At 30.5% G+C, this 14,880-nt stretch overlaps 1 protein-coding gene across 1 annotated transcript in view; it reads left to right on the top strand.

Annotated features, from left to right (window-relative positions):
* Nucleotides 1–14,880, top strand: part of LOC123010828 (lachesin-like) — a 107,438-nt gene that overhangs the window by 64,053 nt on the left and 28,505 nt on the right. The window contains exon 3 of the mRNA XM_044407973.1: nt 7,648–7,858. Within this exon, the coding sequence (XP_044263908.1) occupies nt 7,648–7,858 (211 nt within the window). The remainder of the gene's footprint in view (nt 1–7,647; nt 7,859–14,880) is intronic.

The raw sequence follows: 14,880 nt of genomic DNA, 5'->3' as shown, positions 1-14,880 counted from the left end.
CCTGAAATAAAAGAAATCGCTGAAAACGTCACTGAAAATCACCATTACCAACCTTTAGAAAGTAAATTTCAGCACCCGAATTGGCATCGGTTTTAGTATCGAAATACGAGCTTTCTAAAGCTTTCTAAGCTTTCTTTCAGACGCAAAATAGACAAAATGTATTTTTTTCTAAAATCGCCAGTAAAGAATCAAAAATCGGCACTAAAGAAGTTCATTATACTACAGTATTGTGTATTGTTGGTTGCGGACAGTATAACAGTGTTGTCAAATTGGTTTTTAATTTTAAAAACATTTTTTCTCATTTAGTAGTTTTGTAGTGTGGCTAGATATTTTGCGGTTTATGGACAAGATGGTACTGTTGAAACGAGAAATCTGACAACACTGGACTCACTAGAGTAAACTGTCAATTGTGAACTGTCCTAAAAAAAAAAACTAACCTCCAAAAACAGTTTTGCACAATATTGGAAAAAAATTAATACGAGACTCGGCACTAAAGCCACTTTTTATTACTCATGTGTTTTATTGGTAATAAAAAATAAGACTTAAGTGCCTTGATACAAAAATAACGATAGTCTGTGATAATGTACATAAATTATAATATCTAACCACTAAATATAATTATTTAATCATTTTTGATGTTATAATAATGACTATTATTCACGAAGGTGAAGTTTAAAAACGAGTCGCAGACGAGTTTTTTAATCACCTGATTGAATAATAATTATTATATGCGAGTAAAATACTATACTTTATCTACGACTATAAAATATTTTCAATTTTTGGTATTGACAAAGTTGGCATTTGGAAGTTAAGTTTTAATTTAATTAAAAAAATGTCATATATCGTGTTTAATTAGTAGGCTATGTAAGGCCATATTCCATGGGGCCTGATACGAATTAAATTATGTGACTATAAATACGCCTATTATTCAGGAGTCTTAAAAAAATTATTTGATTGATATCAAATTTGTCAAAACTTTTTTTATCCACGAATATTATACCATAATTTTTTTATTAAAGTGATTTTCAAATTATGTTTGCAACACTGAATAAACTAGAAACAAAGATATAAAATGTGACAAACGTCTCACATCTACATTTTCAACGTTGCCAAATTAATTTTAAAATCACTTTAACAAGAAATAGAAAGGTATAGTTTTGGTGGATGCGCCAGGCTGAAAACAAAAATTTTGATACTAATTATTTGTATTATTTTGTTTTATTTTTAACAGTAAAAAATATACAAATGTATTTTAATTAAATCGAAGTACATGGTTGTTATTTGTTAAACTGGACGCAAAATTAATAATAAAGTCATATTTTTCGATGTTTAATTCGACATTTGTAATTTAGAGTCTATTCAAATAATTGCATCAGTTTTTAAAATTGACAATAAAATGCAGTTTGCAGCACTGAAATTATTTCTCACACTAGCAAAAATTCCTCACAGGTTTCATTTTTCACTCGTGTGGGTTATAAAACTCATCCATCGTGTCGTGGCGCAATTCGCGTTACATATTTGATACATTGCTTTATATAGAGTTGAAGATGTAACAAAGTGCAAGACCTCGGGGAAGCACGGACACACCATCATCATGTCTGAACAGTTCCGGGGCATTTTCATTTATTCATGCGTTATGTCGGTGCTTTTTTCTATTTTTCTCTTATGTTGTTTCTAATCGATTCAAATTTTCGGGGGTTTTCATGGATTATGCTGTAAGCCAGCACGCGGCTAATTACTTCGTAAAATTAAGCCAGAGTGTTTATTAAAATACGCTTTAGTAAACGCATGTGTAGGATTTAAATTTGAGATGTTTCGTAATATTACTTTGGCCCTCTTCGTGGCGCAAACTTGATACTTGAATTTGATTGAGTTGAAGAAGGCTTAGTGGAAGTTATTTCAGAAATAGAATTTAATAATGAGAGTGAAAATGTGGGGACGTGACGTCTTTTCCATAATCTTGTGTTATAAATGAGATGTAGGCGGAAAACATAGGCAACAAGAGCTTTGCGATTAATCTTAAAGATTTTATCAAATTCTCGGCTTTTATCTCAGGTTGATGAAATTACATTGAATTATTCTATTTCGCCTGAAAATGGAAAAGTCGTTGAAACTTTGTAATTAAAAGACTAGACAGACTCAAGTAACTATTGAAAAACAAGCAACGCAAGAAAGTCATTGTCAACATCTTCTGTTTTACTCTAAAAATATATTAAACAAAAGATGCTAGTTAAAAAAGGTTTTAAAACTTCCATTAATTAATTAGTTCTGAGACATAATTTTTCTAGAGTAATTAATTATTGATGTCGTGTCAAAAATAAGTAAAAAATCAAACTAAATATAAAAACATTTTTAAAAATGCAAGCAAAACTTTGAAATAGAAATAGTAATAAAAACGCTTTCTTGAAAAGAAAATTTAATAATCCCTTATATCTAAGAGTTACATTGTCATGTAACGTTTTTTAAGTTATTTAACTTTTAACAAACTTCTTTATTTTTTATCTGTACAAGTGCAACACACTTCAAATGTATAGTTTTAAAGTGGGTACTTTTTTCTTTGCAGTTTAAAAAGACATTTTAGCTGTCGTAAGTTCTTATTGTAATTTACTTTTGGGACACGCTGTATAGTTAGAAATAATTTCTAGGCGATGATCTATCCATTTCTTACATATATATTTTTTTTAATTTAACAATTAAAAGTTAATAATAAACTTTACCAACTCGCTGAGACTTTCTGTATACAGGATGTGCCGGAACTTCCACCCAAAAAAAATGCCATGCAAGGTAAAACACCAGGAACATGAAAAAAATGTTAAAAAAATTCTATCTATAAAAAATTCAAAATTATTAGAGTTTAAATTTTGCACTTTGATTGTGTTTATTTCTGTTGGAAAAATATTTTTCTTTGTTACAGGCTATTAGAAAAAAAGAAAAAAAGGAAATTGTGTCCTAAGTTGTACCTTTAGACATAAAAAAATGTCAAATGTCAAAAAGGTAGAGCCAAACTTTTTGGCAGAGAGAATTTTTTATTTTTTAAATATTTTTCCATGTTCCTGGTATTCTATTTTTACTTGAAATTTTTCTCTGAAGGGTGAGTTCTGACACATTCTACAAAAACAATTTTTTTCAAAAGCGTTGATAATTTTTTTTCTTGATACACTTTTGTAAAAGTGCTACAAAATTGGGAAAATGTAGTAACAGAGATTGTGCACTTGTCATAATTACAGGATGCTTTAGAACTCGCGCCTTAGATGAAAATTCCAAATAAGATAAGATACCAAGAACATGAAAAAAATGTTTAAAAAATTCTATATGTCAAAAAATTTTGACATATTTTAGATATTTTACATTTTAGATACTTGACATTTTTTATGTCTATACAGCTTCTTTGTTTCCTCTTCTAATAGCCTGTAGCAAAAACACATAAAAATCATTTTTTCAACAGAAATAGAGTTAAAGTGCAAAATTTAAACTCTCAAAATTTCGAAATTTTTATAGATAACATTTTTTTGCTAAGGGGCAAGTTCTGGCGCACCATGTATGTATATCAAAATTTTATAACTTTTAAAAGTAATGAAAAAAACTTTGAGTAGAACCTAGAAAAAAAATGTAAAAAGGTTATTTAAAAAATTTGTAGAAAAATCTACAGAAGCATTAAAGAAAAGTAAATAGTTATCTTTGGGGCGCGAGTATAATAAATTTTTAATAAAGTGTTACTATTATGTTACTTGTGATAGATCCTAATTTGATTGGTTTCGATCCTCGACCTTAATCAGAAATTTCACAGCTTGGTTCTTTATTATATCCACTAACCAAGTCGGAAAGCGTAATTTCCTTTCTCCATTTCATGAATAGAAATTGTAAAAGTTGCATAAATTGTAATATCGATACAGTAGCGAAATTGGTTTTAATCTGCAAACGGCGCTGTTCGGAAATATCTTCATTAGTTGCAGACATCCGACTCGGAGGAAATTCCCCAAAATCCGTTTAAAACACGAATTTGATTCGGGGACCGTGACAAGGATTACAACATTTCACTAATGTAACCAAGCTAATCACCAATTAGGGTTTATTAAAGCAAAACATTTCGCATAAATTGCAAAATCAGTACACTTGTTTTAAACTAAACTGATCACAGTTTCATTGTTTGGTATAATAACAGAATCTGGGGAATAAAATAAATATTGTGACGTTTCTGATTTTAAATCAATACAGAAGCCCCAAGAAAGAGAATGATTGGAAACCGTTGTCACCTAATGGATTCCTACACACTTTAAGGAAACTTTAAATAAAAATAATGCTTCTGAAAACTCGCCTTGACGTGCCGGGCTTCACAAACTTTCTTGCTCTTGTTTCTTTCTCCTCCAAAACAAAAATTAAACATGAAATAGTGCCGCATTTTCATATTTTACTCAAATAGTCAGTCTTTAATTTTTGAAAGATTGTGTTGCAATTGTCGGTGATAGATTGCCTCTGCCTTAAACAATTTATAAACTGCACTAATCTCCAAGAGAACAACGAATTTGTTATCGACAAAGCCATTACGATCATTAATAATTCAATAGATGCGCTTCATAGTTTCAGGAATGCTTTGTTATTAGAGACGTCGCAAATAAATGCTTTTAATTATTAACAGTTGACGTTTTTTGGTCGCTTTCGTGCGTCATCTCCATTTATAAAACGCCCCGATTTCTGGCAAATTCGCCCAAATCCAAATGAAGTAACTCAGTAAAGCGTTAAAAAATGAAAATGGCTTAATTTGGTTTGCGTCATGAGTTGCTAAATCGACAAGATTTGATGATTCCGACCCAAGCTTGTCGCTAAATTAATTCAACAAATTCTCTAAATGTGTACCGGAATTACATTAATTTACAATTTAGCTCCAGAGAGGTGACAAATGCGTGTTGGTATATCGATTGGTCTGTCTGCAACACACCACCCACTAATTACTCCTTTTGAAAAATCTCAGATTACTGATTACACCCCTGTCGAGCATTTTAATGAGGCTTTGATTTAATATTACGCTTCCTAACCAAAAGACGTTTTTTCTCGTCTTTTCGCAGGTTCTGAAACGCATTTTAATTAATTTAGACGGATTTTGGTCGCTTATTGACTTGATATTCATGTTTGTTAATTAGTTTTGGGTTTAGGATTAGGCATAAAAGGCGATTAATTGACTGAGATAAGGTCGACTTTGTCGTTTTTCATTGGTTGGGGTTTGGGGTTTTTGCGGTTTTTTGTCGAAGGAGGAATTAATGACGGAAAAATCGCGTGTCGTAGATTAATCAATATGTTTTTCATCGCTAGATATGAGGAGTCATCAATTTTTCTATTAAATTGTGATGGCCGATTTTTCCGCGTTTCAAGGCAGCTCACGCAAGCTATCAAATAATTACAACGTTTAGAAGTCTATTTTTTTGACATACTTCTAAGAGTTCAAACTCTAAATACTTAAAGGTTAATTCTGGATTGTTTCCTACAGCTGAATTTAAATTTTTTTAATTGAAAGTCAATATTGTGTTTTTAAATTTTATCTTCAAAACACGGAATTCTGGGTAAAAAATAAATTTCAATTTAAAACTCGCGCTCCGGGAAAAATGACAAGTAAGTTAAGAAGGAAAAAATTAAAAAAAAAGTAAAATTAAAAATTTAGAAATTACTGCGGTATAAATTTTGACTTTATTTATATCTGTTTTTTTTGCTGCAGGCTATTAGAAGAGGAAACAAAGAAAATGTATCCTAAATTGTAACTATGTTTAACGTTATTTGTGGCTGTTATTGACAGTTTTTGTACCTTTACTGAATAATTATGAAAAAACATATACAAGGTTGTCGGTGACATTAAATAGACATAAAAAAGTCAAATGATAAAAAATATAATTGTTTAAACATTTTTTCCATGTTTCTGGTACCTTATCTTACTTGGCATTTTTCTCTGAGAAGAAACATCCTGTATAAACCTAAATTATCAAGTCTCAAGGTTCAAAATATTATTGGTATTTAAAATTATTACAGTGGTGTTTTTGTGTCAAATTTTGAGAAAAATGAAAGTTTATTAACTATTTCTTAAGACAAAAAAAGTTTAAAAGTTTGATAATAGTTATATATTATATAAGAAGATAAAGAAATTGTTTATCAACGATTGAAAAGGTTAAGTTTATCAGTGACAAAGTCACGAGTAGACTTTTTTCACGAGTAGACTAACAATTTTTATTGTCGTGTATAATATTTCGTTTTATTTTGTACTCACCTACCAGAATTTCTTATACAAAATAAAGAATATAAACAGCAGATAAAAATTACTTTATTTCACTAGACGATGAAAGACTGCTTTATCTATTGAAATTAGTTGATAAAAGCACTCTTTACCATTGAGTACAAAATAATTATTTTTGTATTATTTTGAATGCATTTCATTATTTTTTTTCTTTTTATAAATAACTTAACAAGTTTTAGATATCGTTTTTGTCACAAGTATATAGAATTTAGAATAAAAGATAACTAAAGGAACAAATCTCTTAATCATTATCACTTTTGTCGATTTTAGCAATTTAGCAATTCTAAATTTTATAGCCCTCAACATAAATTTTAATCTGAAAATCGATAATGTAAATCAATATTTCAACTTTCAAACTTAGACACTGAATTTTCAGCTGTCTTAATTAAAATTTTATAGTTTTCAGGAAAATATCTATAGTAAAACTTCGAAAATTGGAAAGTTTTTTTTTAGTATTGGAGACGATTAAATAACTTCTAAAATTCAGGATTTAGTAATTTTGCTCAAATATAAAACTTTATTTAAAATTTTAAGTTATAAAATTTGTGCCTTAACTTAAAACTCTTTACGAAATTAAGCTTTTAAACTTATATTTTCAGTAAAATGCATTTTTCATGGTTGAAAGCATAACTTTTTAAATAAAAGATCCATTTATTTTCAGTCAGTTGTTGTTACTTTAACAAACTCTAACTTTAACTCTATTAAAGTCGTAAAAGAAAAGATTTGCTTGAGCCTCTTTTTGTTTCAATTAAACTCAGCTAAATTCAATTTTCCAATGTGCTCATTGCTCTTTTTGTGCGAAAACACGGTCAAATTACCATAAATTTCAACATTTTATCGAGATGCAGATCTGCACTGCATTGCAATTAGACGACGTTGCCACCATCGAGTTTAATTAGTTTAAATTTCATCAAGAAACTCCATAGCGGACGAAATAAACGGTTTAGCATTAAATAAGTAATTTTTATTAAGTTTTCAATAATTACAGTCATTTTTTTTATTTGATGGTGGGGGTAGTGTGAATCAAGAACACGACATGACTTCCGTTTGTTTTTGACATTTGACAGCTTCTGACATTTTAGTTCTAAAGTCAAATTTAAAGCTAGGATTTTTGTAGGGATTGTGTGATACAGAAAGTATAAATATTACCCTCGAGACAGTTTTTCCTCTTAAAAATAAAATTACAAATGATTTACGTGACAGTAAGACACACGTCATTAGCTCTGCGTTACTTTAATAGCATTTGTTATAGCGCAACAAGGCTGTTTACAAATATTGAACAATATTGACTGGTACGTCTTTCGCATAAATGAAAAAAACGGACTTTACATGAAAAATTATTATAAAGTTAAAGTGAATTCTTGCTCCAGGTGTCGTGGATCCGCCACCGAGACCTCCATCTCCTGACGGTGGGCAGGTCGACTTACACATCCGACCAGAGATTTACCAGCATCCATAATCCCATGACAGAGGAGTGGACGCTTCAAGTGCGCTATCCGCAGCGTCGAGATAGTGGTATTTATGAGTGTCAGGTTGGCACAACGCCACCAATAGGATTCTCCATGTCACTGTCTGTCGTAGGTAAGTAACGATGTAAAATGTCCAAATTTGCCATCTAACGAGGAAATTTAATAAAGTTTGCAAAGGAACCACAAACACTGTAGACTGCAGCAATTTTTAACTCTTTATGTCCCTAAGAAAGTAAATAAAAATAAACGAAAGTGTGGTTTAAATAAAACCAGTCTGAGAAACTTCTCAAATCACACTGCAATGAAACTGCTTTGATTTTTTATCTTGTTTACTGAGCAAGTAGTAAACACGACACTTTCCCCCTCCCGTTCTCCGTCACGCTCACGTGACTTTCTCGACTTTCTTGATTGGAGGATTCCGCCCGCTCGTTATTACACTGCTGCTGCAATTTCCAATTCTTTTATTTAGAAGATTGTAAATAAAAATAAACAAAAGTGTGGTTTAAATGAAACCAGTTTTTAAATAATAAGTTTGTTTTTCGTTTTGTCTATTAAGCGAGTAGTGAAAACGACACTTTCCCCCTCCTGTTTTCCGTCCACCCACGTGACCTTTTCGACTCCCTTGATTAGACGATTCCGCCCGCTCGTTATTACACTGCTGCTGCAATTTCCAATTCTTTTGTCTAGAAGATTGTAAATAAAAATAAACAAAAGTGTGGGTTAAATGAAACCAGTCTGAGAATGTTTTTAAATAATAAGTTTGTTTTTTTCGTCTCTTTATTAAGCGAGTAGTGAAAACGACACTTTCCCTCTCCTGTTTTCCGTCACACCCACGTGACCTTTCCGGCCCATGATTGGAGGATTCGGCCCGCGCGTTATTTATTATTCAGGAGAGATCCACGCAACGTGAGTGCGCTGAAATGTTCTTAAATAGAATAGCATTGAACTGTTTGTTTTGTATCAACCGGAATGGCTTTGCTGAAGGATTTCACTTTGTTTAGACTTGCTCGTGTGGGTTGTCTATGAATAATTGAGATTCTAGTTTCGAACGAAATAATCATAGGAAAAATTGAATTGGAACTGTAAACGTCTGATTAAATTTGCCTCGAGCTTGCCATTCAATCTACCGAGAATGTGTCTTTAGATAAAGTAGAGGAGACGTCGAGTGAGCAAATGTCAGCGGCTGAAGCGCAAAATTACAGCGAAATTTTGTTCCATCAATTTTTGTACCAACTCAAAGCAAAAATTGACATTTTAATTTTTAGTTTTTTTTTTAAACGGTGTTGGTGAAAAAAGTAAATAAAAAACTACATAAACATTATTTGCACACCTCAAACTTTCGGACCTAATATCTCTATTATTTGCCAACGGATTCTAAATAAATTTAAAATGCAGAGTATTTGGGGATTAATATTGAATTACTAAAACAATTCTAGTTATTAAAATATGCCTTTTAGATATGCTAAATTACTTTTTTCTATAGCAGATGTTAAACTATGTCTTTATCAATTCTTTTGAGTAGATAAAGTAGCACTTTAACCGCAAAGGGAGATAAAGTAACACTTTAACAGCAAGAGTAGATAAAATGTTTTAACTTATTTTATTCATTTACATTTACAAATTTTATCATCCACGAGGTGGATTTACACTGAAACGAGTTGAATAAAACATTTTATTCTTAGAATTTGACTCAACAAGGCTTAAACTTATTGCTTTAATAATCTGTTAAAAATAATCTGACGTTTCGTATTGAGAAATGCCAAAAATTGTAATTTTCTTTGAAATGTTATTTTTTCTCTTAATTGTTTATTGTTTATCTACTCGTCAAATAAGTGACTTCGTCACTCATGAACTTAACCTTTTCACTCGTAGATAAACAATCTCTTTATCGTCTTGTATAATAACTATATATTTTTTTTAATTTTAGAGTTTACTCTAAATTTTAATTTCAGGGTTTACTTTGATAAAATTCTTTCAAAAATTAGTTCTAAATTACAACAACAAAATCGACGTATTTCTGTTGATTCAGACGAGTAAGTTTTTGTGTGAAAGTCTATTTTTAGTAAGAAACAATATAAATGATAGTTTCTCTTAATTTTAAATTGAGATAATATGTGTTATTTTTTTTTATTTTGAGAATTTTATTAATACTAATTGAATCTCAAATTTCTAAGTGATTTTCGTTTTAAATTTTATAAAAATCCGTTGGCAAATAACAGAGATAATCAATTTTTGTACCCATTCAAAGCAAAATTTACCATTTTTTTTTAACAAATATTGTTATATTTTGTCGGTGAAAAAAGTAAATAAAAAACTACATAACACATTATTTGCCCAAACGTTTATACAGAGGGTGTCTCACCTAAAATTTTCGAATATAATATCTCTATTATTTACCAACGGATTCTAACTAAATTTAGGTAGAAGTAGAGATTAATATCGCATTACTAAAACAACACTAGTCATTAAAATGTGATTTTAACATGCCTTTTAAATATTCTAAATTACTTATTTTTTTTATTATAGAGTTTACTATAAATTTTAATTTTAGAGTTTGTGTTTTGATAAAAATTTTTCAAAAATTAATTTCAAAATTTCAACAACAAAGTCGACGTATTTCTATTGATTCAGACGAATGGTTTAGTTAATTTTTTGTGTAGAAGTTTATGTGTAAAAAATATTTTTTTATCTTAAGAATATTATTAATACTAATTGAATCTCCACTTTGTAAGTGATTTATGTTTCAAATTTGATAAAAATCCATTGGGAAATAACAGAGAAATTAGACTTGAACATCTGACGCGGGACACTCTGTATAACTACTATACGCGTTTTGACAACAAAGTGGTCATTCTCAGGTGATAATTAATTAATCCAGTTTTAATTCTCACCTAAAGATGACCACTTTGTGATCGAAACGCGTAGTGGTTGAATAAATGTTTGGAATTTGGGTAAATAGTGTGTTTTATTTCATTCACGACACCAACAGGTGCAAAAAATAACAATAAAAAAACTGAAAAATTTGTTTCTTAGTTCCTACCTATTTTTGTTAAACTGAATTAATTAAAGCAAGTACTACTTACAAATCTGTGCATTTTTCTAACAGAGTGATTTTTGTTTTGTTAATGTTTTAATAAAAAAAATATGATTTTTGCAATTTTTTATGTGAAAAATTAGCATAGAAATTTCGCTGATTTTCTGTTAAGTTGGTTTAAATTATTAACATGACGTGAAGTTTTGCGGTTTACCTCCGACTGTCTGTTGGTGTTACAACAGAATAGTTTTGTGGTAAAACTTGGTCGGTTAATTATCGTAAAGTTGAGCGAAAAATTTGCTCAAAAAGTATCGCTTTCGTGCGACATCCCGGAAACGGAGCAAACCACTTAACCGACTTTTAATATAAGTGAAAAATAGCTATTGCATAAAAAATATGGCCGCGTTATGCAATACCTCTTGTGATAAATGTATACTTTTACCTCTATGAAAATTCCCATATATCCACCTCACCCTCTCAGAGTTTTATTGGGCGATTTATGCAAAAAGAGGGTACATTTTTTCAAGGGATAATTGTTATTTATATAGATCCGAAACGACAGGCGCTTAAAACTTTCCTCCAAATGAAATAAAATTTTCTTTTTATTTCTTATAAAACGTGCAATTTAGGTAACACATCGCCGTTGGTTTTTCTTGTATTTTCCAATAATGGCAGTCTTTAACTCCCAACTTTTAATTAATTCAGCCAGATTCAAGTTTCTCTTAGTAGGAATTTTCTTGTGCGTTCCGGAGTCTCAGGAAATGCTCTAATAATAGCTTCCTTAATTGAAGTAAAGGTGGTATTGGCTAGAAATAACGTTTCGCCGACTAAGGGATGCCGTTTTTAAGCACCCCTAATCTAAAGGGATTAAATTAAAATTCCCTAGGGCCCTCATCCACAATTTCCAAAACGAGAGAAAGAAAAGGTCAAATTTTTTTCTAATTTTGTTGCCTGGTTTATTGTTTGCTGATTTCTTACAAGGGCGACAAAAAAAAGTCATGTCGTGACAACTTGACACATTTTATATCATTTTGTTCGTCTCAGTGAGACAAAATGTACTAAAAAAAATTTCAAAAAGTCCACACACTTTGAACTAAATAATTTAATTAATAATAAATAATTTTATTGTACTCGTAATTTAAATGAATTTAAAATACTTTAACTTTAAAAAATCATTACTCAATAACTATTTAACCGATTTCCTTCAAATAAAGGGATAGACTTGCCCTTTAGAATGATATTTAATTTGAAATTGAATATGGGCAAACTTTTCTTCGAACAGTGTCCGAAGAAGTTCGAAGTAAATCGAAATAATCTAAGAAAAACCCTACGAGTATTTTTTTCTTTGTCACCATCGTGTAAAGCATCTTTTTATTAGTAAGAATCCAAATTTTTAAAATAATATACCAAGTAGTTTTTAAGATATCAATTTTTGAAGTTAAGGTTTGCTGTTCAGGTATTGCGCCATATAGGAGAAATGCATGTTTATCTTACCTAAAATTGCATTTTTATAAAAGTATTTGTTTTAAGACTCTTCTTTTGCTTAAAAATGGTCAATTGCACTATTCTAATTAGAATAAACAAAAACTGTTTGTTTACTTAAAACAAACAAATAGTGTCTGCGTACTAATTAAAGCAAATAAAGAGTTTTTTTGTTCTAAAAATGATCACTGATCATTGAGCAAAAAGGATCTAGCAGTTTAAAGCAGTAGCTTTAATATAAGAACAAATCTTTTTCAAATTAAATCACTTTTCATTCAGATTCCAACTTGTTCACTTTGTTTTAGCTTTGTGAACTTTTTTTTGAAAATGTTTTCAGCAAATGCTTTCTCATCACATTCTACTGATGTTGAATGCAATAAGTCAGTTGCTTCGTGTGCAACTGTTATCACAACAACTACTACCTACAAGCTAACTGAAGCTAATCGTAGAATATACCACCAAAATAAATCAGGTGACTTATTGCATTTAACATCACTCGAAAGTGATGAGAAAGCATTTGCTCAGAACATTTTCAAAAAAAGTTCAGAAAGCTAGAACAAAGTCAAGTCGAAATCTGAATGGAAAGTGATTTGATTTGAAAAAAATTTGCCCTTATATTTAAGGCTCGTGCCTTAAACTTCTAGATCCTCTTTGCTGAATGATCAGTGGTCTTTTTTACAACAAAAAAACTCTTTATTTGCTTTAATTAGTACGCAGGTACTATTCCTTGTTTTAAGTAAACAAACAGTTTTTGTTTATTCTAATTAGAACAAAGAAGGTGCAATTGACCATTTTAAGCAAAAAAAGAGTCTTAAAACAAATACTTTTATAAAAATGCAATTTTAAGTAAGATTAACATGCATTTCTCCTATATGGAGCAATGTTTGATTAGCAAACCTTAACTTCAAAAAATTATATCTTGAAAACTACTCGGTATATTTTTTTGAAAATTTGGATTGCAACTAATAAAGAGATGCTCTACACGATGGTAATGATAAAAAAAATTACTCGTAGGGTTTTTCTTAGATTATTTCGAACTTCTTCGAACACTGTTCGAAGAAAAGTTTGTCAATATTCAATTTAAAATTTCATATCATTTTAAAGGGCAAGGCCATCCCTTTATAATAGTTTTCAATTGAAGGAAATCGGCCTAATAGTTATTGAATAATGATTTTTTAAAGTTAAAGGATTTTAAATTCATTTAAATTAGAAAAATAGTAGATTATGTTATTAGGAGTAAAAGTGATTGTTTATGTGGCGAAGCTGAACGTTCATTTTGTCGAACGGAGTGAGGCAAATGGATTCAGCTGAGCCACATAAACTCACTTTTACTCCAAATAACATATACTATTTTATCTGCAAACGATTCAGATGGAACGAAAAGAGCAACACACCAATAATCAAGCAAATCACCTCAATAATCAGGACGCTTTGCAATAAAATCGTAACAAACGTCACGCGTCAGTTTCGGAATTTGTGTTGAGATTTCGAAAGTGTTGATTGATTTAACTGGTGAATAACTGGTGTAGTTTATAGTGCAATATGTCGAATGCTGATAATCTACTTTGTACCTCTCCAGAAAATGCTGAAAAAGCGAAAGAGACAACAGTGATAAATGTCAAAGTAAGTGTCAAGTAAAAGTAAAAACGCCTAGGCGTAAAAACAGTGTTTTTACTCCATGTCTGAAAAGTAAAACTTTTACCTGTGTCATTTAGTCATAAAAGTGGTCACTTTTGTGACGTTTGCAGATAAAAATTAATTAGTTCAAAGTGTGTGGACTTTTTTTAATTTTTTTTTAGTGCATTTGATTTGTATCACTGAGACGAAGAAAATGATATAAAATTTGTCAAGTTGTCACGACATGACTTTTTTTTGTCGCCCTGTGTTATCAGCTGAGCGTTTCGTTGCGTTACCACATTATTAAACTGGTTCTTGGGGAAACTTAAACTGTTAGAGTTTAAACCACACGTCGTAATAAATTTCTCAACGAACGAGGGGCGAATTTGGTGGATTTTTTCTTAATCAGGCCACGTCTCCCGAAATTTGATAGTCTCTGCATTAGAGAAGTGCGATAATGTTTCTGCGGCGTGCGGAATTAGCATGCAAATTAAAATGATAGGTATTGGAACAGGGCGAACGTCTGAGCAGTTATTTTCGCGATCCCCATTCGGGAGGAGCGATAAATCAAAGTTACTCCCTAAATTGCCTTCACTTAGAATAAGGTTGCGATTAATGCGCCTTACGCAAGGTGGCTGCAGCTGCCACGGAATGATGAAACTTTCGATGAATACAAATTTTTAAATGGGAAAGTGGTAGATGGAAAGCGTTGTTTTATTAAATTTGGAAATTTTGGCCCATCGGCCGTAAAACAACTTTTACATTTTAATTAGTGTTTGCGGCGTCTTATGCGGAGAAAAGAGGCTTTTTTTTAACGAAGTACTGAGAAAGCGAAAGAGTTTAAGAACTGTGAAATATTTATGACGTTGAAAATTTAAATAAAAATAAATAGGGATAATAAAAAAATTAATAATAGTGAAAAATTCTTGAGAATTTAAGAAACTGTATAAAAAACTACTTATTCTACAATTTAGAAAAAATCTACAAATAAATTAGAGAAG

The sequence above is a fragment of the Tribolium madens genome, unplaced genomic scaffold (genome assembly GCF_015345945.1).
Source record: "Tribolium madens isolate multiple individuals breed KSU strain unplaced genomic scaffold, Tmad_KSU_1.1 Scaffold_91;HRSCAF=231;Tcas5.2_LG7, whole genome shotgun sequence".
NCBI classification, from domain to species: domain Eukaryota; kingdom Metazoa; phylum Arthropoda; class Insecta; order Coleoptera; family Tenebrionidae; genus Tribolium; species Tribolium madens.
Note: the sequence above shows the minus strand (reverse complement) of the source record. Positions and strands in the feature narration are given on the sequence as shown.